This window comes from Trichosurus vulpecula, chromosome 3, assembly GCF_011100635.1.
Source record: "Trichosurus vulpecula isolate mTriVul1 chromosome 3, mTriVul1.pri, whole genome shotgun sequence".
Taxonomy (NCBI): Eukaryota; Metazoa; Chordata; class Mammalia; order Diprotodontia; family Phalangeridae; genus Trichosurus; species Trichosurus vulpecula.
Genome location: NC_050575.1, coordinates 127,478,391 through 127,503,019, shown reverse-complemented (window position 1 = coordinate 127,503,019; position 24,629 = coordinate 127,478,391). Strand labels below are relative to the sequence as shown.

The 24,629-nt window shown below is 37.3% G+C and overlaps 1 protein-coding gene across 4 annotated transcripts in view; it reads left to right on the top strand.

Moving 5' to 3' along the window:
* Positions 1–24,629, top strand: part of DENND1A (DENN domain containing 1A) — a 697,281-nt gene that overhangs the window by 359,706 nt on the left and 312,946 nt on the right. For all 4 annotated transcript variants that reach the window (XM_036750170.1, XM_036750168.1, XM_036750169.1 and 1 more), the window contains exons 8-9: positions 2,568–2,621; positions 14,470–14,580. In XM_036750170.1, the coding sequence (XP_036606065.1) occupies positions 2,568–2,621; positions 14,470–14,580 (165 nt within the window). The remainder of the gene's footprint in view (positions 1–2,567; positions 2,622–14,469; positions 14,581–24,629) is intronic.

Sequence of the window (24,629 nt, the reverse complement as noted above, 5' to 3'; positions counted from 1 at the left end):
CTGTTGCGTCACTTTGCTCCTGTTTGGATGTGTTTTCTTCTACTTGTTACTCTCTGATCCTACTGGGATACTGTGCTACTGATCTTGTCTCTTAGATGATAATGGTATGGTCAAATGACAGGAGTAGAGAAGACAGACAGATTTTCTATTACTCCCACAGGCGATTTCCTTTCAAGGGCATGGCTCTAAATCATTGCCTAAACTTGGAGTCCTCCAACTTGAACTTGACATCTCTATGCAGAAATCCTTCCAGTTTTTTAAAGGCCCTCAGAGATGGAGTTAGCTTGTTGGTTTATCCAATCAACTCTTCCATTTTTGACCATTCTATCTCGGAGGTTCCTACAAAATAAAGAAATTACAAGGACTAGACCATCCGACTTAACACATTTAAAATTTTATCAAGGCCTTATATTTATTACTTGGAGAGAGAGGGTGTGAAATCTTCTTTACAAATATTGTATTAGATAATTTTCTTCATTTTGAGATACACTGAGCTGCATTTGAGCCAAAATATATCCTATAACATTAAAACTACCCTACCCAGACTCTTCTGACCCCACACCTACATAGGAGACTCTAAGACTTGAATCATGATACTTGATTAGGAAATGCTAGTTTCGGAATTTTTACAATTTTAGTACTATTTATTGTACAATATAAAGGTAGGCTTATATTCATGGGAAGGAAAGAGTAGCAGATAAACTCAGGAAAACTGACCTTTGATGAAAACTGGTGATTTTGTGAGGTAGAAATGAGGAGGGAGAACATTTCAAGCATGGGGGGAAAAGCTATGCAAATTCACAGAGATGGGAGATGAATGTGAAAGGAATAGAAAGGCCAGTTTAGCTGGACTTCGTACATTAGAGTGTTTATAAGGGGAATAATGTCTAACAAGCCTGGAAATAATGTCTAACAAGGTTGGAGTCAATAGTCAGCTAGCATTTATTAAGCATTATGCTATATACATGCCAGGAATTGTGCTAAGTACTAAACAGAGGAGTTTGTATTTGACCCTCAAGATACTAGTGAACCACTTTCGGAAATTCATTAGCAAGGAAGTAACATCATCAAATCTGCCTTTTAGGAATATTATTTTGACTCTGAGGAGAAGGGATTTGAAAGGGGAGTTACTGGAGCCAGGGAGATCAATTACACTTTTTCAGTAATTTGGGTGAGAAGTGATAAGGGCTTGGACTAGGTTGGTGCCTATTTAGGTACAGAGAATAGAACAAATAGAAGAAAGGTTGTGGAGTTAGGTAACTGTTCAGACATATGGGATGATTGATTGGAGTTGAAAATGACTGTGAGGTTATGAATTTGAGTAACTAGAAGAATAGTGGTGCCCTCAATAGAAATAGAGAAATTTGCAAGAGTGGCTTCTTATAGGAAAGACAATGAGTTCGCTTTGGGGGCATGTTGATTTTGAAATACCTACAGTATATCCAATTTGAAATGTCCGAAAGACAGGTGGTAGCATTCAAGAGAAGGTCTAGGGCTGATATGGAGATCTGAAAATCTTCTAAATAAACGTGATAATTCAATCCACTTGAGCTGATGAGGCTACCAAGAGAGTGACGAGAAGAGAGGGAGGAGAGAAAGATGAGAAAGGAAGGAAGGAAGGAAGGAAAAAAGTTGTGATCTGTTATGATTATTTTGATTTATTTTTTTAGATTTACCATCTCAAAGTTCAATTCATCAAACATTTCTTCAACTATTAAAATATAAAGTCATTATAGTTTTTGTTGATGGAGGAATTTCTTGTATCAATAAAATCACAGATTCTGGAAATGATACTTAAGGCAAGAATTAATGAGTTTTTTTTATTTTAACATTTTTGAAAAATCTCCAATTTCTACTTGAATATTGCCTTCAGGAGCGCAAATTGCAACCCCTGCCAAACCTTGGATGATGATCTTTATGAGCTGCTTATGGATTTTTAAAAAATCATTGCTGTTTGGACATCTCGCGATACTATGACAAACATGCATTCTCAACCAGGCTTTTATTCCAGTTTAATAAGACCTTGCTAAGAGTTTAAGCTTGTGTGCATTGTCACACACATATTGTCACCTCAACAGCACTGTGAGGTGTTGGGAGAAGAATGTCAGTGGATAGTTTTCCAACTCCTTTGTATTATGATTCCAGATTATTGCTTTAAATGTTAAGGAATATCTTGTAGTAAACTATATTACCATTTTTCTTTACATCAACAGAGTATTTAATTTTTTAAAATCATTTTAGCGATGATTCAGCATGTTTGGCTCCAGATGATATGCAACCTTGGAATCATGAAACCTGAGTTTGAATTGTAACTCTTTCATTTACCAACTATGTGATCTTAGATAAATCTCTTACTCTTTGTAAACTTACATTTCCTCATCTGTAAAATGGGGCTAATTATATTTGCCCCACCTACCTCCATAGATTTATTGGGTATGATCAAATAGTGTATGGGTTCTTTGAACCTTAAAGTGCTATATAAATAACTATTATTGTTGTTATCATTATTACTATTATTCATTTTTACAAAAACAAGTTACATTCTGGGTTTTTGTTTTTCCCCCTAGCACTCTTACTTTACTGTGCCTGACACAAGAGAACTTCCCAGCATACCTGAAAATGTGAGTATCTGAGTTGATTTAAATTCCTTTTATTTCTCTCCACTCTTCTGAAAATTTTTAAGGGTAGGTAGGTCAAGAGAGCCTGAGTATCTGTAACAGTAATAGAGAACTCTGTCCTCCCATCCCCATCCCCGTTCTGTGAGGATTAATAGTTTGCAATACTTCATCCATTCACTGGTCTCCAGCAATCATTCATGCCACTAAAGATTAGCTAGCCCTTCTTCTTGAAAATTCCTATGTGTGCCTTTAGCTTTACCATTAAATTCAGGGATTTAGATTAAGAAAACTAAGTCTGAGTTATACTTCTGCCACTCTTGACTGTGTGTTCTTGGGCAAATCACTTTCCCTCTGAGGACTTCACTTTCCTCATATATAATATGTGAGGAGAAGTAGACCTAATGATTTCTAATGTCCCTTCCAACTCTAGTATTCTGTGATCCATCACACTTTTCCACTGCTTCAGAAAGGATTCACAGTAAGGGGAGTTAGTTCTACAATTCCTAATATGACAGTTTTCTCCAGCATTGGGATAAGTAAATCTCTAACCACATTAGGAGACCATATCACAAGCAATTGAGATATTATTACTCCTAACTTACTGATGAAAATTCTGGGGCTTGGGGTTGAGTCATGTGACCAACAAGATGGAAGACCAGACATTTTCTCCAGTGTTTATGTGATCTCTCAGATCTCTTCAAAGTAAGAATTACGTGGAAGAGGTAAAACAGTTTCAGGTATCTCCACAGTAAAACACCAGCAACACTAGAGAGGTGACAGTCCAGTGAATCAATAGCAGAAAAGACTACCATGCTCACTCAGTACCGTGTCCTCAAGCAGACCCCACACTAAAGCACGGTGGCACAAGTACAGAAGGAGACAAAGGTAAAAGTGGAACTGAAATGGAAAAACTGATGGTGGAGTAACAGGTCTGAAACATGATGTACTAAACCTCACAAAACCCTGACTACAAGTGAATTGATATTTTCAATAGGACTATACTACAGAGAGAATGCATAAATGGAAGAAAGGGAAGAAGATGGAGGGGAATGTATAATACATTCAAATCAAATCAGTGATAAATGGTGACAGGAAAATAACTCCCGTATTCTTTCAGGAAGAAGAAAGCCTATAGGAAAATGGGTGAAATGAGAAAAGTAGGAGGAAAAACAGAGAGAAGCAAAAGGGAGAATCTCAATTCAGAGATTCGAGGGGGTTCTGTGGAAGAATACTCCCTTTGGGTGAAATGGGTTTGTTACAGTGGGTATAATCTACTGGCATCTGGTACTTTGAGAGACTACTACCTCTGAGAGAGTATTTTGCCTCTGTGAACAGCATTCTGTCTAAGGAGGGGAATCCTAGGAACAAGTGACACACTAAAGGTTGGAAGGGCATGGACTCAAACTAGAGATTTCATGGCAAATGGGGGAATGGAGAATGATCATAGGGCACATAGGTAATAATGAAGTGCAAAATCAAGGATACCAGAAATTTCTGCCTTGGGGCAATACTTTTATTTTCTATCACATCCATAAATTGTCATCTCCACAACTGAAGGTCAACAGAAAAATGGAGAAGGGATAAAAGACAAGCTCTGTAATGAAATATCACAGTGATTAGTTAGAAAAAGGAACTCAAAATAGATTCTTTAAGGGCTTTAAATCCATGGAAACACAGAGATTTAAGGAATAAATATGTATATGGACTATGAATCAAAGTCTGTAATAGAGAGAATACAAAGAGAAATAATGCAGAGAATGGGGAAAAGATTCTTTTTTTAAGGCACAGAAAATGAAAACAAAAACAAAACCTTGAAACAAGTTGGGAGAGGAAGGTGGAGTTAGGGAAAGGAATGGGTATTTTCATTGACTATTTAACTGAGAGGAAAAAGAGAAGAATTAGATGACTAATAAGGAAGAAAGAAAAAGGAATTAACAAATTAAGCGAAACTCCAAAACTCGAGAATGGTGTGACAGATGGGGAGTGCCAGGAATTTGAGCGTAAGAGGAAAAGAGCTGATGGGAAAGAGAATCAACCAAAAAAGCTGAGAAGTCAAAGTACTGTGTTAACAGAAGAAGGACGGGGAGGGGAGAGTAATCCTAATTTGGAAAAAAAACAAATAACATTAGAGAAAATGGAAGAAAATATAAACCTAACTTTCTTAACTTTAAATGTGAATTGATTAAATTATCCAATAAAAGACCTAACAGAAAACCAAATAGATAAATAGTGTACACTTTAAAAAGGTTATAGAACTTGTGTGGTTTGCCCTTCGTTCTGAAAGAGGACCATGACATCAGGAAGATGATGCCATGACTTGCAAGTGAATTGGATTTGAGGGAGGGAGGGAAGGCTGTGAAAAGTCACCAGCCTCACTTTCTCCTCTAGAACTATCTGGGTCCAGTGGCAAGATATAGAACAGGATGACTGGAGATGGCCCAGGATGCAGTGGGAGACCTTGGCCTTTTTAAGTTAAGGTCTTGTAATCCCCTCACTTCTTTTCACAGTCAATTCACATATTCATAGTTAATTGATTATGAACAAGTACCTCAACCTAAGTCTCAATCCCCCCTCCTTTTTTTTGGAGGGCCACACAGTAGTATTTGAAGCCAGATTTTAATTCAGATCTTCTGACTTCAGGACAGGTGCTCTATGCTGTGTCATCTAGTTGCCCCAATTTCCTCTTTTAAAAAAATATTCTTATTTATTTTGTTAAATATTTCCCAATTACATGTAAAAAAGTTTTTAACAATCAATTTTAAAACATTTTGAGTTTTTAATTCTCTTCCTCCCATCCTTCTCCCCTTCTTGAGAAGGCAAACAATATGATACCAATTGTACATGTGAAATCATGCAAAACATATTTCCATATTAGTAATGTTGCAAAAGAAAAGATACATACAAGCAAGAAAAATAAAGAAAGTAAAAAAAGTATGCTTCAATCTGATTTTAGCGTTCATTAGTTCTTTCTCTGGAGGTAGATAGCAGTTTTCATCATGGGTCCTTTAGAATTGTTTTGGATCGTTGTCTTGATCAGAATAGCATTCATAGTGCTCCATTGAACACTATTGATGTTACTGTGTACAGTGTTCTGGTTCTGCTCATTTCACTTGCATCAGTTCATGTAAGTCTTCCCAGGTTTTTTAGAAACCATCCTGCTTATCATTTCTTAGAACACAACAGTATTCCATAGAACCATCTAATAAAGGAACTACCAAAAGAAAAAAACCTCCTAGTTCTGATGGATCCATAATTTTCTATCCATAATTCTATCAAACTTTTAAAGAACAATTAATACCAACACTACTAATTATTTTCAGAAATTAAGAAAGAAAGCACTCTTCCAGACTCTTTTTATGTTAGAAAAATAGTCCTAATATCTAAACTATGGTGGTAAAAGCAAAGAAGACCTATAGTTTAATATCATTCATGAATATCAATTCAAAAATTTTAAATGGAATCCTGTCACACAGACTACAGCAATTCACCCAAAAAATCATTCATCATTATCAAGTTGTACTTACCCTGGAATGCAAACATAATTAAACATTAGGGAAACAAGCAACATTTTTATCATATTAAAAACAAAATGCAGTCTAGTTAAATACAATAAACATTTATTAAGGGCTTACTAAAATATATGAAACCACATGATTATCTCAACTAGTTAAGAAAAAGTCTTTGAAAAAGTGCAAGGGGAAATACTAATTTATGCTAAAAAAGAAAAAGCCTATCAAATATAGGCATAGAGAGGTCTTTTTTTTAAATATGTAAAGGTTCTCCCTAAAATCGAAAGTAAGCATCATATGAACTGGGTATATACTACAAGCTTTCCCAGTAAATACAGGAGAAAAGCAAGTATGCCTACCTTCTCTATATTTATTTGATATAGTTATATAAATGTTAGTAATAAGGCAAGAGAAATAAATTAAAAGCATAGCAATAAGCAAAAAAGAGACCAGACTATCCCTACCTACTGATGGCATGATGTTACTTAGGAAATCCTAGGAATTCAGTAAAAAAAACTAAGTGAGATAGCAGCATCAGCAAAGTTGTAGGCTGCAAAATCCACAAAAACTTTAACAGCAAAACAGAATCCAAAAGGCAATAATGTATAGGAAGATATTCAAGACAACTACAAAATCCACTAAATAGATGGATATTAATCTTCCAAAGCACACAAAATTTTTTTCCAAATTAGAACCACAATGATGTTTTACCTCACATGCTGCAAAATGGAAAAGACCACAAAAACATGTTAATAGTCATTGTTGGAAGGATTATGAGAAGATAGGCACACTAATGCACTGTTGGTGAAGCTGTAGCTATGAATCAGTACAAGAATTTTGAAAAGCAATTTGGAATTAATGCAAATGAAATGATTAAAATGTCCATACCTTTTGACCAAGAGATTCCAGGACTAGGCTTATTCCCACTGCTGTCATAAGAAAAAAGTCCTCATATATACCACAAATTGTTTAACCGATTGATAAGCATAAAATTGGAAACCAATAGATGATTATCAGTCAGTTAAACAATTTCTTGTACATTAATGTAATGGAAAATTATTGTACCTTAAGAAATGACAAATGTGATAAATACAGAGAAGCATGGGAAGACTTACATGATCTAATAAAGAACAAAGTAAAGCAGAGCCAAGAACACAGTTTACACAATGAAGAAAACAATATTAATGGAAAGAATAGCCACAAAACAATCCAAAGTGAGTGTTGCAGAGCTTCAAAGAACCAATGTGGCTCCAAAGAACATATAGGAGAAGACCCCCACATCTCATTCTTTGGCAGATGTGAAAGGTCCACATATTGCCCACATTTTCAGACCTCTAATGTGTTAGTTTTACTAATTTTTTTCCTCTAAAAATTATTTGTTTTATAGGATGATTCTTTGGAATGGGTGACGAGGGAAGAGTATTGAGAAAAATTTTAATGATGTAGAAAAGAAATAAATAAAAATTTGTTTCAAAAACTTAAAACCTGAGGTCCAAAGAAGAGAAGTGACATAAATAGGATCACATAGCTGTGAAGTATTAGTGATATCTAAAGGTTTGAGTCCAAACTTTTGTTTTACTTCTAGGCCAATATTCTTTCCACTATAGCCCTGAAGATGAAATATTTCAATTTTCAAGTTCTTAATGAAGTTTATTTTCTATTTTTCCATAACTTTAATATAAAAATTATGTTTTTCCTTTCAAAGGAAGTGGATACAATACCTGTAATTTATCATTAGCTTATACTCTGTATGCCAATATTACATGAGCATTAGTGTGTTTCATCTAATCGCAAAATGTAAGCAGAAGAGCACTAGACTAGGAGTCAAGATACCTGGGTTTATTATATACGTACCTACTGGAAATTTATTATGTGGTCTTGGGCAGGTTACTTCTCCCTTGGCCTTAGCTTTTCATCTGTAGAATGATGTAATAATGTTGATGATGCCAGCGATTTAATTTCCTCCTAGTGTTCTTAGGCTATTCTTGACTTCAGTTCCATCTTTTTCAGAATGGGGAATGATAATATTTGTATGGACTATTCTACATGGTTATTGTACAGAAAATACTACAAGTTTATTTTCAGTTGTCATTTGTTTTTATTATGATGATACATATTTAATATGAATACCCTTCACGATATTAACATTAGTAGTAAGAAAAAACAGTTCCGTAATTGAAGGCTTCACCTGTAAGAGGATTTCCTCTCTTGAGGCAGACTACAGCCCCATTATTCCTTAGTAATTGGTTTCATGAGTTGCTGTGGTAACAACACTTAATCATCTTGTGATGAACATGCCAGTGATAAGCCTCTATCTCACTGTTTTGCTCAGCTGTCCCACAGATTACAAACTTAGAGTCAGTCCATCACTGGGCCAGTACAAAGAAAAGCAACACGATCTAGAGGAGAAAGTGCTGAAGTTGCAATCAGGAAGACAAGATTTAAATTCTGCTTCTGATGCACATTAGCTATATGATGATGGGTCAGTCAGATGATGATACAAATGATGATGTCCAATGATGATAATAATAATAATAGCTAGCATTTACATAGTGTGTTAAGGTTTGCCAAGCTCTTTACAAATGATTTAATTTTATCCTCACAACACCCCTGAGAAGTAGGTACTATTGTTATCTTATGCACACACACACACACACACACACTCACGCACGCACGCACTCACACGCACATGTACGCCTCTGCAGTCATGCACACCTTTTTTTTTTTTTTTTTTTTTTTTTTGGTAACAAATGAGGCCATTGAGATAGAGGTTAAGTGACTTACCCAAGATCACACATCTATTAAGTCTCTGAGGGTGGATTTGAATTCGTTTTCTTGCCTCTAGGCCTAGCACTTTATCCAATGTGTACCACCTGGCCACCTCACTTAACCTCACTGGCCTTTAGTTTCTTCATCATCTGTAAATGGGAATAATAAGACCTCTACCTCAGGGTTGAGATAGGATTGTTATAAGGCTCAACTGAGATGTCTTTCATAAGCCAATTCACAAACCCTAAAGCTGCTATATAAATGCTAACTATTTTTATTAAGAGAAGACTTTCCTTTTGTTCAGGTGGCATAACCTTTGAGAATCAAAGGTCATGTACTTGACACAACAAGGCAGTGAGGGAACCCTAAATTATTGAAAGAAAATTTCAGTGAAGAATTGTTTTTTTTTGGGGGGGGGTTTGTTTTTTTTTGTTTGTTTGTTTTTGTTTTTTTTTCTTTTTGGCAGGGCAGTCGGGGTTAAGTGACTTGCCCAAGGTCACACAGCTAGTACATGTGTCAAGTGTCTGAGGCCGGATTTGGACTCAGGTCCTCCTGACTCCAGGACTGGTGCTCTACTCATTGTGCCGCCTAGTTGCCCCTCATTGCACCACCTAGCTGCCCCTAGAATTGTTATTGAGATTTAAAAATAATTAAACCTGTTTTAGACTTTAAATAATTTATTATTAAATACATGTTATATTTAAATATTATATATCATATTATAATGATATCTAAATTATATATTGTATATCGTATCATAATTATATTTAATTTCTATATTAAAGAAATATCCCAGATTACAAGCAGATATGTAGCAATAATTGTAGTAGTAAGCTAGTGGTGTAAGGCACCCCATGTTGGTTGGGTTTTGAAAGCTTCAGTTGATTAATGGATAATCATATGGAACTCCATGTGAAATATTAAACAAACTTGTCATGATTATCTAGCTTGGTGTCGGACAAAATGGTTAATGATTCATAGAAAGCATTTAGAAGGGACAGTTACATATAACATCACTGAGGTGTCACTTTTCCCAAAGATTCTCTATGATACAGACAAGATTTATGAACTCATAGTGACATCCAAAAATAAACAAGTGGAGTTCATTGCAGTCAACCCGTTATCACATAGGGAGATTGTCAGGTAATTGTTTATTGAAATAGTTTTTACATTGGTACTGAAGAATGACTCCAGCTTTTGGCTAATCTCTGCTTTCTGATAAATCTTGTTGCTGACTTGAGTCCTTATTAAACAGCACTGGACTGAGTTTTTTAACTAGGCCCTAGTTTCAACTCTGCTACTTTATGACCTGGTTCAAGTCACTTCTCCTTTAGGAGCCTCAATTCTATCATTTATAAAATGGTGGTTTTACTTTGTGATATCTGAGCTTCTTTGTCTGCTGCTCTTTGTTTTAACAGAGGGGAGCATCATAATTAGGTAGAAAGAGCCCTGAAATTTGAAGTTGGAGGATCTAGGTTCAAATTATACCTTTGCATTTTGCTATGTGTGAATTTGAGCAAGTTACTTAACCATCTTTAGGTCTCAGTTTCTTTCTCTCTAAAAAAAAAATTAATTAAAAAAATAAGAGAGGGCTAGACTAAATTTTTTTAAGACTTCTTCAAGCTCTAACTCTAAACCTGTCATACTTTTAATATTCTGAATTCTGAGGTCCTTAATGCTTCTAAATGTTTATGTTCTAATATTCTAAGATCCTTTCCAGCTCCAACATTTTATATTCTATAAATCTAATGAATGGGCTTTTTCTTAAATTTTTAAGACATTTCCTTCTTAAACATTTTAGACTCAGAATTTATAATATATACTCATTTCCCCAGAAAAAGTAACAAGCTATCCATGAAGATTTAACAATATCATATCAACTTAGAGAAGGCATTTGAAAACTTGCTTTTGTGGCATAATCGGAACAAATGTCATGTTTCAGAAATAAAACCTATTGAAAGAGTATCAAACATTTCTGCCTGGTAAATTGTTCTAAAAGAAGTCTTGTGAGTCATAGGATCATCAAATGTTAAGGAAAGAAAATACCTTAGCAAACTGTTCCTTTCTCCTCATTTTATAAGAAGAAACTTAGACCTCAATTATTCATAGTGGATATGGTCCTAAAAGTCACTAAACACAGTGAAATGGTCAACAAGGTTGACTAATATTAGTGTGGAAGCATTCAGGGAGCATCAATTGGGGGTTAGCACTGTGCTGGAAAAACTATCTTCCACAATATCTAAATGTTTTTCCTCTAAGTCTCTCTGCTTCTCTCATTCCTCATTTTTCATCTCTTTTGTCTCTAGCCCTTTCTTCTTTTCCTCATTTTCCTTTTTCTTCTCTCTTCATTCCTCTTTATTTTTCATCTGCTACTCCATCTCCTTTTCTCTTTATTCTTCTACTTATCCCCTATTTTTCTGTCTCCTCCCTGCACTTTCTGTCTCCCTGCTCCCCCTTTCCCATCTCCTCTGCTTTTTCTCTTTTTTCTTCCTCTTTCATTTCTTTTTCCTATTTCTTCCTTCTTCCTCTTTCTTTTCCTTTTCTCTCCCTTTATTCTTGTCTCTTCTTCCCCACTCCATCCTCCTCTATGTTCTCTCCTACTCAGTACCAGTCTTGAAGTCAAAGTGTAGTGATCTTGAAAGTCCTAATGACTTTGACGTAAAGAAGAGGAATAGAAAGAGAATAAAGATACCATTTCCCAATTTCCTACTGTCTTCTCAAGTCTAAAGTGCCCCGAACTTTATAGGGGCCTTGGGCTACTAGAGTTCTTACCCATCTCTTCCATTCAAGCAGTTATAGACTCAGGCATGTGATATCCCAGAAGGAAACAGGCAGGGGGAGGAAGCAGATAAAGGAGACAGCTTCTGTTTAGACACAAATATCTTGGTAATCAGCACAGATGGGATGAGAAATACCGAAAAAGTACATGACAGTTTAGAGGGGATTTGGCTAAATGTTATATATTTTTAATATACCTGTGTGTTGCTTTTACAACAAGCATCTGAGTCTGTTAGCATATGGTTTCTGAGGGTATTTCTTGTATTAACCAATATAGGTTTACTTGTTAAATCCATTCTTTTCCCTACTTCTCAAGTACATTTTTACAATTATGGGTTTTTCCCCCCTTATCCCAGCAAAATAAGGCTGAAAATTTGTCTCTAACGCTGTTTCTTCATATTTGGATGGCAAGCTGGGGAACATATTTTTGCACAGTATGAAACTTCTTGGCAGACTCCTCAGGCCACGTATTGGTGGCTTTAGAGTTATCTTTGGATCTGTCAAAAGTGCTAATGGGCTCTCTGGGCTCCTTTAAGCTCCTCAATCCTATTTTTCTTTTTCTTGAAAGAAAAAAGAAATCTACACATTTCATCGACAGTTAAGCTTCTACTAAAATCCTCAGCCACCCTATATTTTTGTCTACACGTGTATGTTGGCGAGAAGGTCTCTGCCATGTGAGCGTCTACAGTGGAGCCCTATCCTGACATCATTAGCACAGTCCTTGCTTCATCCAGCAGGAGATGCTCTTGTTGACTGACTTGGAATGCTATTTACTTTTCCCATCAAATTTCACATAATCATAAATTGTTAGAATATAAGGGATCATAGAAACTAAACCGTTGGAGCATAGAATATGCCATGTGCAAGCACAGAGTGTTACTATGGAAGTATCTTAAGGCATAGGCTGGTGAGCCGTTGAACGTAGCACATCAAGGCTTAAAGTCAATCTAGAACAGGTAGCGTTAAAATACCGGAGCCGAAGGGACATCAGTCACCCCTCTAATCCAACCCTCTCGTTTTACCCGTGAGGGAACTCAAGTCCAGAACAGTGAAAGAATGTTCATGCTGTGACACAAATAGTACTCACAGAGCCAGGACAGGAGCCACGTTCTCTGGCTCCTACCACCATACTCTTTCTGCAGCACAACACTCTCTTTTTGCCAATTGGTTTCTCTGCTGATTGCCGCATTTTGGACTACATCTGTTGGAGGACACTCTTTCTAAATATGGTACTTACTTTGTAATTTTTGATCTGTTACAAAATTAATGCAGTCTCAAGTTGTGAGGTTCTCTGGTTAATACAGTACTATAGCTGAACACTAATGAATCATAAGATAAATGCCCATGCTTATTCCCAACTGCTTCAATTGTTGTAATGCACATTGTGCTATTTGCATGTAAAATTCTCTCAGCTCTCGTGAATTAGTTGGGTTATAAATCCCTAATCATTATAAATTGCAGCTTCTGGTACAGAGAACTTTTCTTTATTTCTGGGAGAATGTATTGTGTGACATTGAAAGCCTATATAGCTCTGAAGAAACAATCATGTCCACATACCTATTAAAGACCTAGGAGTGGGGCATAATGAAACACTTGAATATTTTTCTTGGAATCAAAAGCACTGTTTCAAAGAGTGAATGGCAACCTACAGAAAAAGCTCCCTAGGATGCTGCCATGTCACAACCTGGTTCTCTTCTTGTCCGTCACTAGCTATGTGACATTCACAAGCCATTTTCCCTTTTTGAGCTTCAGGTTCCTCATCTGTAAAATGAGAAGGTTGGACTCAATTATCTCCAAGGCTACTCCTTGTTCTTACAATCTGTATTCTAATGTCTCTTCTAGTAAAATGTGATGCAATCTTGATAGTGGAAACATCACTAAACTTGAAGTTGGTAGACATGGGTTTAAATCCTAGCTCCAACCCTTTCTAGTCATGTGACTCTGGGCCAGGTCATTTAACCTTACTAAGCCTCATTTTCCTCATGTGTAAAATCAGGATGATACTGTTACCTCATGGGTTGTTGGGGGAAATGCATTGTAAATATTTAAGTCCTCTGTAAATATGACATAATGTTATTAAAATAATTTTACAATGTAGTTCAATTCATTCCACATTTATCAACCTTATACTACACACAGTAGACCCTGTGCATTTGAAGAGACCCAAAGATTAATCGGACACTGACATTGTGGAGTTTACAGCCCAGTAGGGGAAAGAAGATGTGCATAAATAGCTATTATACAAAATAGAACCTCAGAGCTCCTGGGGCAGGGGTGGGGTGGGGGAGCTTTCACTTTCACCTGCTGGAGGGATCAAAGGAGACTATGCTGGAGGAGGTGGTATTTAAGCTGAGCCTTGATGATTGGGTAGGATTTCTACAGATAAAAGGTGGGAGGGAGGGGCAGATCACATTAAAAAGAAAGTAGTGTGAGATAAGGCAAGTAGAAAGATATAAGATTCATGCCCTGGACCAATGGGATAGACTAGGTAATCTAGGTCTAAGATGTTAGACCTGTGCATCTACAATAGTGCCTCCAAAGCCCTAGACTTCTCGATTTAGAACCAAATGTGAATTGGAAGGAAGAGAAATGACAACATTGACAACACTACTGTGATGAATCTTAAAGGTTGATCCATGTGGCTTGTTAACTTTTTTCCTCCAATTTGGAAATGGCATCTTGCAAGACAATTCAGGGTACTAAGTTGTTTCTCTTTCATGTATTTCCACTGTCTGTTAATGTTTATAATTAAGGATAAAATCAAAACACAATCAACTCTTTTTTGTACCTCCTAGAGAAATCTGACTGAATATTTTGTGGCTGTGGATGTCAACAACATGCTACACCTCTATGCCAGTATGTTATATGAACGAAGAATCCTCATCAGCAGCAGCAAGCTGAGCACTGTGAGTAGAGAATGTAAATAGGCTGACTCCTGTACTATGTTCTCTGCCAGGAGTTCAGCAGGGAAAGAAATGATCCTTGTGTGCTTCACAACTTCAAGAAAAACATTAAAGTACTATTTAAACTTTAACAAGCATCTGCTGGTACTATACCCAGAACCTTCCTAAGAATTCAGCATAGGTTTAAAAAAAAAGCCTTCTCCTTAAAGTTGGGACACAAGTTCGAGTCCCATCAGTGTGGGGCAGTGAAAAGACAGCTAGCTGAATTCAGAATCACAGGATTGGATTTTGAAGCCTGGCTCTACTATTTACTAGTTTTATATCCTTGGGTAAGCTATTTAACCTTCCAGGCTTCAGTTTCCTTATTGGAAATGAGGGAGCTGGATGGAATCCCTTCCAACTCTAATTCTAAGAACCCACAACGACTTTTTATCCATGTGCCCTTGAGCAAATAACCGCCATTCATTGACCTTAAGTTTCCTCATTTATAAAACAGAGATAAGAATATTGGACCACATCTAGACCACATAACACACACTCAGTCAGTCAACTAACCTTGTATTTAGTGCTAAGGACTGGAAATGCAAAACAAATGGAAAGTACTTTGTAAACTGTCAAGGACTTTAACAAAAAAGCTCTTTTTGGGGGTGGGGGAAGGGAGAAGATTGACTCTCCCTATCTCACTCCAGCTGGATGTGCAATAATCCATTCATGGGCCCAGTTCCACAGCTGATCAGCTCCGAAGTTTTGACCTGTTCTGTCCCTGACTTGGGTTGATTGTCCTTTCTTAGGCAACCTGGTTGCCTTTTGCTTCCAGGTGCTCACCGTATGGGTATAAGACTTGGTGTGCACACCTGATCAGCTTAGCACACTGCAGTTCAGAATTTCTAAACTCAAATAATCCACCAACTTCAACCTCTCTAGTATCAGGGATTACAGGCTTTCCCCACCACCCCAGGCAATAGCTCATTTTTTTATAGCTCTTTAAAGTTTGTAAAGTGCTTTTTGTGACTAGACCGGGTTTCAGAATGGGAAGAATGAACTTTTATGTAATGGAATACCAGCTTTGAAAGTAAACACAGGCATCATACCACCAATCAGGACCAGCAATGTAGCTATATGGTGGTGGTAAATACTATTTTTTTTTGCTTAATAAATTTTCACTGCATTTTTTCTCTTTACTTTAGGTTTTATATATATTTTGTTTTTTGACACAACAGATACATCCTAACAAATGTCCAAACAAATCGCTTTACAAACTATATTCCGTGAGGAAATAGTTTAATGATTGATAAGTAACTTAAAGAGGAAAGCGTCTTTTAACTTTGTCAGTATGGTAGTAACACTGGCCATTGTATTTGACCACAGTTTCATCACTTCTCTATTTTGACTTTATGTAGTTGTAGTAGTAGTGCATGTTATCATTTCGGCATTATTTTCCTTGCTCTGCATCACTTCATACAAGTCTTCCCAAGTTTCTCACAATTCTTCATTCTTGTAATTCACTGATATAATACTAGTCCATTACATTCATAAACCGTTATTTGCTCATATCACAATTGTTTCAGATTTTGGTTATCATGATTAATAATATGCTGCTTCTACCCCTTTTCGTCAGAGAGGTAGGAAGTGTGGGTGTGGATCCTCACAATCAGTGACTGTCTGTTGTTTTGCTTAACTGTTTTTCTTTGTTCCAAGGGAAAGCTTACTTAGAGTAGGGAATTGGGAAGGCTGTGATATAAAAAAACAAAAGACATCAATAAAACTTTTTTTAGTGCTGCTATGTCCACAGAGGCTAAATTCATATGTTTACTGCTGAAGGGAGAGCAAGCAGAATTTATCATTGGCTGTTTTTCAGCTGGAATTATGCCAGTAAAATGACTAAAATCTCTATATCCTTTGACCTAGAAATTCTGTTACTAGGCGTATACCCCAATGAGGTCATTGATAAGAAAAACGTCCCTGTATAGCCCAAGGGGAGGTGAGAGCATATTGGGGAAAATTTAGTGATGTTTCAGAATGTGCTGTGCTTTTCTCCAAGATACAATACGTAATGGATGCCCTGGCACATTTTAGGCCCTTAATAAATACTTGTTGATTTGAATCAAATGCAAGATTTGGCTAAAAAACAGGCCTTTTCCTCATGTAGTTCACAATCTGATAGATCATTCTGACACATATATAGATAGCTATAATATTGATATATATTCTGATATACATTACATATAATATAAATATATTGATGTAACATATGATAGGTTCATAAGTCACTCATAAGAAGTAGTGCAAAAATGCCATCAGCAATATCCATGGCCAAAAGTGAAGGTAGACTGGTCATGGCAGGGGAGCAAAAGGGAATGTTATTGGCCCAAATGTGGAACTCTGCAAATTGTTAAATGAACCAAAAGAAGACTTTTTTCATATTGGTTAGGTAGCTCTTCCAGAAAATTTATAGATAGATATGGAGAAGAATTGTGCAGGATGAGAAGGTGTGGAGAGATATTTGATCTGCACCAGTAGAGGGAGTATCTCCACCAATGAGATCATGAATTCATCCAAGTATCAATGTTCATAGGACAAATGCAAAGAGAGCGTTACACAGGACAGTGGGCAGGGAGAGGTGGTAGCGGTAAGGAAGATCAGGGAAGGTTTCATTGAATAGAGCATTTGAGCTCACCTTTAAAGTGTTGGTAGGAATTCAAGAGAGTGCTGGCCATATCTAAATAGATGTTATCCCTTTAGCCCTGTTCTTGGAATTAATTCATTAATGACTATGAATATTATAGAATGCTGTAATGTAGTCTGACCACAGACTGACTCAAGCTTAGTGGGATTTTCTGTCCCATTGATAGAAATATCACATGAAGAAAGAGAGTATGTCCTCGTACTGATTTGAGGAGAGGAGGAAATGGGAGAAGGCTATGTCTAGGAAATATGTTTGCCTGTTGCTGAATCCTAGGTTTGATCTCATGGCTGCCTGAAATATCTCATTGTATTTCACGTGTTATCTTCACAGAGTCTTGATTAGCTATAGGAATTACTCTGAAGAAAATGGTGGTAATTTTAGTTGGGCTCTGGGGCCCCTATAATTTCAGAATTAGAAAGTCCAGCTATTGTTGCCTTTTATATCCCCATATTACTAACATTTACTCCATGTTAGAGGAGTCCATTTTTACTCACTTTTAGTTGTTGGGGAAAAAAAAATGTATAAAGGGTACTTTAGCCTGAGATCTTCTGCTAACCTTCTCTTGGTGAATCCAGATGTAGCTAGTAATACTTCAGTCCACTGCATTTTTCTCAATTTTGTTTGATAAGATGGGTGCTTAATGCTTCTTAGGATCCATCAAGCACCTGAAAGATAAAAGCCATGGAAGTCATCCAGAGTGCCGCCATCCTTAGAAACAGCAGCACATCAATACAGAATCTCTCCCCAGTGCATTTTCCATCTATGTGTTGTGTTTTACATTTCAAGATTTAGTCGTCAATAAAATAGTGGGGATTTTTTTTTTTTGCATAAAAGGAAATTGCATGTTTTTGTTCTGTTTGCTCTCACTATGTATTGATTGTTTTCCTTTATGGATGATAAATAGGTGATGCTTAACTGATTCTTGTTCTTTCCTGTTGTATTATAAACACATCAAAGGACTTTCACAAGAAAAAGTTCTTGTTCTTTTATTATATTTCCTGACATGTGTAGCCACTGGTCTGCCCTTTGGTTGCCAAGGCACAAATCATCCTGTATTTATGTAACTTTGCTATGGAACCTCACCACTCTCATCACTTCTATAGCACCATAGGATTTAAAGTTGGAAAAGACTTTATAAGTCATGCAGTCTGACCTTCTCATTTTACAGAGGGGGAAGTGAAGAAGTGACTTGGCCATGACTATACAGGTAGCAAATAGTAGATCTGGTCGGTCTTCTGACTAAATTTAGTGGCCCTTCCACTGTGTCACCTCTTTCTTTCCCCCATTGAATTCTATTCTTCAAACTACTGCCACAATATTTTTTTCAGTTCAGCAAACATTTATTAAGTACATATATGTACAGAGTCCAATGCTTACTACTGAAAACACATAGACAGATGTGATATAGAAGAGTAAAATAAGTGCAAAGTAGAGATCTGCCTAAAGTACTCTGAAAAATTTGAGGTGGAATGTATTCTTACATGGGAAGGCTAAAGGAAGAGTCATAAATAAGATAACATCTAAATTCGGCTTTGAAGGAAAACAGTGGCTTCAACAGGTAGAGGATGGTGGGGGAGAAGCATAGAGGATGCTATGAGTATAGGCACAAAGATGGAAGAAGGTAGGACGATTATGAGGAAAGGTAAGTACTTTAGTCTAGTTTGACTTGAACTTAGAGGGGAATAGTATTAGAAAAGACTGGAAAGTCAGATTGGAGATTGGAGACCTATTATGGCGTGTCTTGAAAGCCAATATGAGAATTTATTCCAGAATCAGTAGAAACTGTTAAAAGTTGTTGAGATCAGTAGCATGATTGCAGAAAATTATGTATATATGTAGTAGAGAATCTTTGTGGAATCATCTGTCAACAAGGTGGAGCAGTGGATAGACAGTTGGGCCTGAAGTCAGGGAGACTTTATTTCAAATCTGGCTTCAGATCCTTATTAGCAGTGTGACTCTGGGTAAGTCACTTAACCCTGTTTGACTCAGTTTCCTCATCTGTAAAATGAGCTAGAGAAGGAAGCGGTAAACCACTCTAGTATCTTTGCCAAAAAAACCCCAGACAGGAACACAAAGAGTCAGATATGGCTGAAATGACTGAACAACAACTTTATAATATAGTAGGAAGAATAAACTTAAAATCTTGAAACTTAGGTTTAAATTATAGCCTAACTATGGGAAAATCACTTCCCTTCTCTTAGCCTCAGTTTTCTTATCTATAAAAGGAGATGGGCATAAACTATTGTGTGATATAGTTATCTATATAGTTGTCTTATACCCACACTCTGCCATGTACTTTATGAGGACAATATCCTGTCTAATCTTAGTATCTCCTTCAGAGTCTAATGCTCTAGATAGGCTAAGTAGATAGTCACTGTTTTTTTAAAAGGTTAAACATTTGATTGTTTAATTTTAAACAAAATCATGTGACCCAAATTTTCAACTTTAAATATGCTTGAAAAGTAGTTGAAAAGGAACAATATGACCTGGGTTTGAATTAAGTTTCTTTAGTTTATGAGATTTGTGATCCTGGAGAGGTCACTTAACCTTTCCTTTTGTTCGTTTTTGCATCTTGTATGTATTAGGCATTTTGCTAGGAACTAAGTCTACCAAAACAAAGTGTTCTCTTCCCTCAAAGAGCTTTCATTGGCGGAGGGGTGGCAAGAGGGGAGAACTTCAATGGATAATATGAACATGGATAAGAATATATAAAACGTACCTGCAGTAATATCTGGGGGTCAGAAAGAGGAAAGGAGTACACTGAAAATTGTGGGGAGTCAGGAAAAAAGCCATAAGGGAACATGGAGGAAGTGGAACTTCCATGGAGCCTTGAAATAATCTAGGGATTCTATGAAATGGAGGTAAAGAGAGAATGCATTCTAAGCATGTGGGACAGCATAAGCAAAGGCACAGAGACAAAAGGTGGAATGTCATACATGAGAAACAACAAGGAAACTGTTTTGGCTAGCATATAGAGTTCATGGAGAAGTGTAAATGTGCCCTAAGCCTTAATAGGTAGATAAAGTCAGTTTTTAAGACTCTTCCAATGCCAGTTAGAAGAATTTGTGTTTTGACCTACAGGCTGTTGGGAGTTCCTATAACTTCTTGAGTGGATAAATGACATGATCATGCTTGTGCTTTAAGAATATAAACTTGGTAGCCATTTAAAGGAGGGATTGGTGTGGGGAGAACTTTAAGGCAGAGAAACCAATTAGGAGTCTGTTGCAGCAAAAAGTGTGGCTATGGAGTTGAGGAAAAGAGACAGATGCTAGATGTTGAAAAGACTTGGCCACTGATTGGATATGGGTGGTGAGAAGAGCAGAGTTGAAAATGATTCCTAAGCTGCCACTATAGGTGATTGGAAAGATGTTGGTGCCCTCAGCAGAAATAGAGAAATTAGGAAAGGGGAAGGATTTGGGGGGAAAATGAGTTCCATTTTGAACAATGCTGATTTAGAGATGCCTATGGAGCATCCAGTTGGAAGTGGCTCCTAATCCATTAATGATGCAAGTCTGGAATTTAAGAGAGATACTGCAATTAGAAATATATGTGTTATCTTCATAGCAATGATAGTTGAACCCATGGAAGCCAACGAAGCCACCAACCAAAAGTGTAGTCAGAGAAGGCAAAAGGACTCAGGACAGAGCCCAAGAGTACACCCACATATGAAGGGGCTATGGATAATGATTGAGCAGTGGAAATTGTAAAGGAGTAGCCAGACAGGTCGAAGGAGAAGCAAGGGAGGATAAGTGTCACAAAAATCTGAGAATAGAGAATATCCAGGAAGAGGGGATAGTCTACAATATCAGATGTTTCAGAGAGGTTACGAAGGTTGAAGACTGAGAAAAGGCCATTGGATCATTAACCTTGGAGCAGTTCAGTGGATGTTGGACGTCAGCCCCTAGGAGTTAAAAAGGTAAATAAAAGAAGAAGAAGAAGTAGAGGAAAGAAAAATTGAGACATATTTTTGTAGGAGTCTGGTTGTAAAAGCATGAAGAGACATAGAACAAATGGGCTTAGTGAATGTTAAATTGAAATGGATATTATTTTAAGGATGGGGCAGACCCAGGAATGCCTATAACCAGTAGAGAAAGATCCAGAAGGTAGGGAAAGGTTGAGAATTAGAGGAGAGGATGTGGAATGATTGCGAGCACAAGCTGCCTGAGAGGATGGGTTTGAGGCTACATACAGAGAGGTTGGCCTTGTTGAAAGGAAAAGCTCTCTTTCCTTTTGAGTAGAAGAAAGAGGGGATGATGTCAGTGGCTTTATGAACAGGAAAGAAGAGGAACTTCACTTCATGTGAGAGGCAGTATGGGGTAATGGTTAATGTCAGTCTGCAAGAAGGGAAGACCTGTATTCAAACCTTATCTCAGACACCTACTAGTTATGTGCACCTGAGCCTCAGTTTTGTCTTCTGTAAAATGAGGGTAATAATAGCACTTAGGGTTGTTGTGAGAATCCAGTCAGATAATGCAAGTGCTTTGTAAAACCTTACTGTTTTTATATAAACACAAGTTATTATTATTAATTATTTTCCCAGTAAAGTATGGAGGTGAAGTCCTCTGCTGAGCAAGAAGGGGGAAGTATCCTGTTGAGAGGCTTTGAAAAAGAAGAAATGTTTTACAACAGACGTTGTTTTGCTCCTGGGGAAAGTTAAGAAGTCAATTAGGGAAAAGAAAAACAAATACCTTGCTACCAGAAGGGCCCAACTGAGATAAGATAACATAAATTTGTAGAGAACCCAGTCAGTATGGTTGTATGAGTGGGACAGCAACTATATTTCCACTTGCCCCCAATCATTTCTTTTCTTTTGAGCAAAGATCCTCAGTTCTTTCAACAAATCCTCAAATGGCAAGGTTCCAAGTCCTCCACATCATGCTGGCCCCTCCTCCTTTTGAGGCTCCAGATTGTCAGTGGCTCTCTTAAAACTTTGATCCAGTTTTCAGTTCTTTTGCCACTGAGGTAAACCTGTGCCTCACTTCTCTTCTGTAAAATGGGAATGATATCTCATCTACAGTCAACTGTTCTGGGTGACAAAGGTGACAGAATAACATTTGTAAAGTACTTCCAGCTCTCTGGGAGGATGGGACTCGACAAATCCCACATCAATCTTGCAGCTTGCCTATTTGCAGCCCTTCAAGCAGAGACGAGAGTGACAGTTTCAGACAGGTTTGAAACATTGGATCTATGCCAGAGCATCCTTGCCTGCACACTCTGCTCTGTGTGTTCCAGCCGTAAGAACAAGCTGCATTATTTTATTTCAAACTGTGCTCAGGGGAAGCCAAGACCTTGTAACTGGAAACTTACCAAGCAGTGAATTCTAAGACTATATTTAGTCTTATGTATTTTTTTATATGGGTTGTGTAGAGCTGGTCCATCAATACATATATCTTGAACAGGCACTGTGAATGGACAATGAGCTGGGCCCAGAACTGAACAGGAGGAGAAACACAAGCTCAGTTGCCTTTGCACCGTACTTTTAATGATCCCAGGCTTCTTCTAGAAACAAAGGCCCAATTTTTAAACATTAGTATTCTTCTTGTGATGCTATTTTACTACTAGTCATGGAATACCATCATCTCTAAAGAATTAAAGTTGGGAGTCACCCATCAAATAGAGAGGTGTGTGTGAAGGGATCTCTAGGCAGCAATGCATTACCGACGAGGCATTGTATAAGAGAAGCAGCATAATGGATGCTATGTACGAGAAGTGTGGTCTCCCGATATCCAGACAGTATCAAAAAATCTAGAAGAAAGGTCACAGCATATTGAGTAGACCCTCTGTGAAGAATTTTTGGCACAGTGTAGACAAAAGTCCCTTGTGATGAGAATACATGGTTAAGTTGTGATCTAGGCTTTAGGATAGAGAGGACTCATATCAATAACGTCATAGGCCTGTTGAAGTATCAAAGTAGAGCCATTTTTAAGAAAAATAAATAAACGAACTTTTTGTTCTTTCAAGCATTGTTGGGTTTTGTTTTTATTTTTCAAAGAAAGATAAGTCTTGTTCATGCTTATAATTAGTAGGGAACCTAGTCAGCATGGTTGTATGATTGTGAAGCAGAGGGTTCAGAGATATGAGCAGAAAATTAATCCCTTTAAAGAAGAGAGAAATCCTCAGGAGGGAGCATTAAAACTGAGGTGGGAAGAGGATGAAGAAGGGAGGAAGGAACCAAGAAAGGCCACATGTCAGAGGCAGTACCTGAGCTGGTGATCCTCAAAGGCAGCTAGGGACTCTAGAAGGTAAAGGTAAGGATAGCCTTCCAGGCATGACAAAAACATCATGCAAAGGCAAGCAAATTGAAGATGTAATGTTTTGTATAGGGAACAATAAGCAGTGGGTCAGGAGATGAGTAACATGGAATCAGATTATAAAGATAGCATGGAATCAGTTCATGAAGAGTCTTAATTTACAAGCCAGGGAGTTTGTATTTTTTCCTAGAATTAATAGGAAGCCTCTGAAACTTGTTAAGCAGTTTATGGCATGGTCATATTTGTGCTTTAGGAATGTCAGTTTGTCAGCCATGTGAAGAATGGGTTTCAGAAAGTTGAGAGTAGGGGAGCAGACCAATTAGGAGGCCATTGTAGTAGATGAGGTGAGAGATGATTAAAGTCTGAACTAGGGTTGTAGTCATGTGAATAGGAAGAAGAGGATATGCTATGAGACATGTTATAGGGGCAGTATTCCCAAGACTGGCCACAGATTGATTTGAAGGGTCAAGGAGAGCAAAAAGCCAAAGATGGCACCTGCATTTCATACCCAGGTGGCTGGAAATAGGGAGGTTAAGAAGGAAGTGGGCTTAGGTGGGACTCTAGATCTCTGTAATGGATTATATTTATATAGTGCTTTATTATTAATGTTATTAATAGTGATTCTTTCTTCCCAAGAACCCAGTGAGATGGATAGGTTTGCAAAATGCTTTATCTTATTTGACCCACACCAAAGTCTTAAAAGATGACTTCTACAAGTCACCTTTTTACACATTAGGCAATCCAGTCTCAGAAGTGAAAATAGGAAAGATTTCTTTAGGTTGAAGGTTGGATGAAAGGATGTTACAGTGAGGAGATGGCAGAGTAAGCAAGAGTGAGGAGGGAAGGAGATATGAGTTCTAGTTGTAGCAAACATATTCTAGGATTAGAAGACATTGAAATATATCCAGCCATTCCTGGATGTTGGACTAAGGATGTGCTCTGTAAAATTCATTTCAATGAAAAAAATAACACTCTGCTCCAAGTCAAGACACTTGGGTTCAAATTAGCATATGGCGTTTTTTACCTGCAAGATTTTAAAAGTTTGACAGACAAAATTATCTCAGTGTAGAAAATTTCCAGGGGATCAGACCCAGATTCTTCCTGGGAAGAAGACC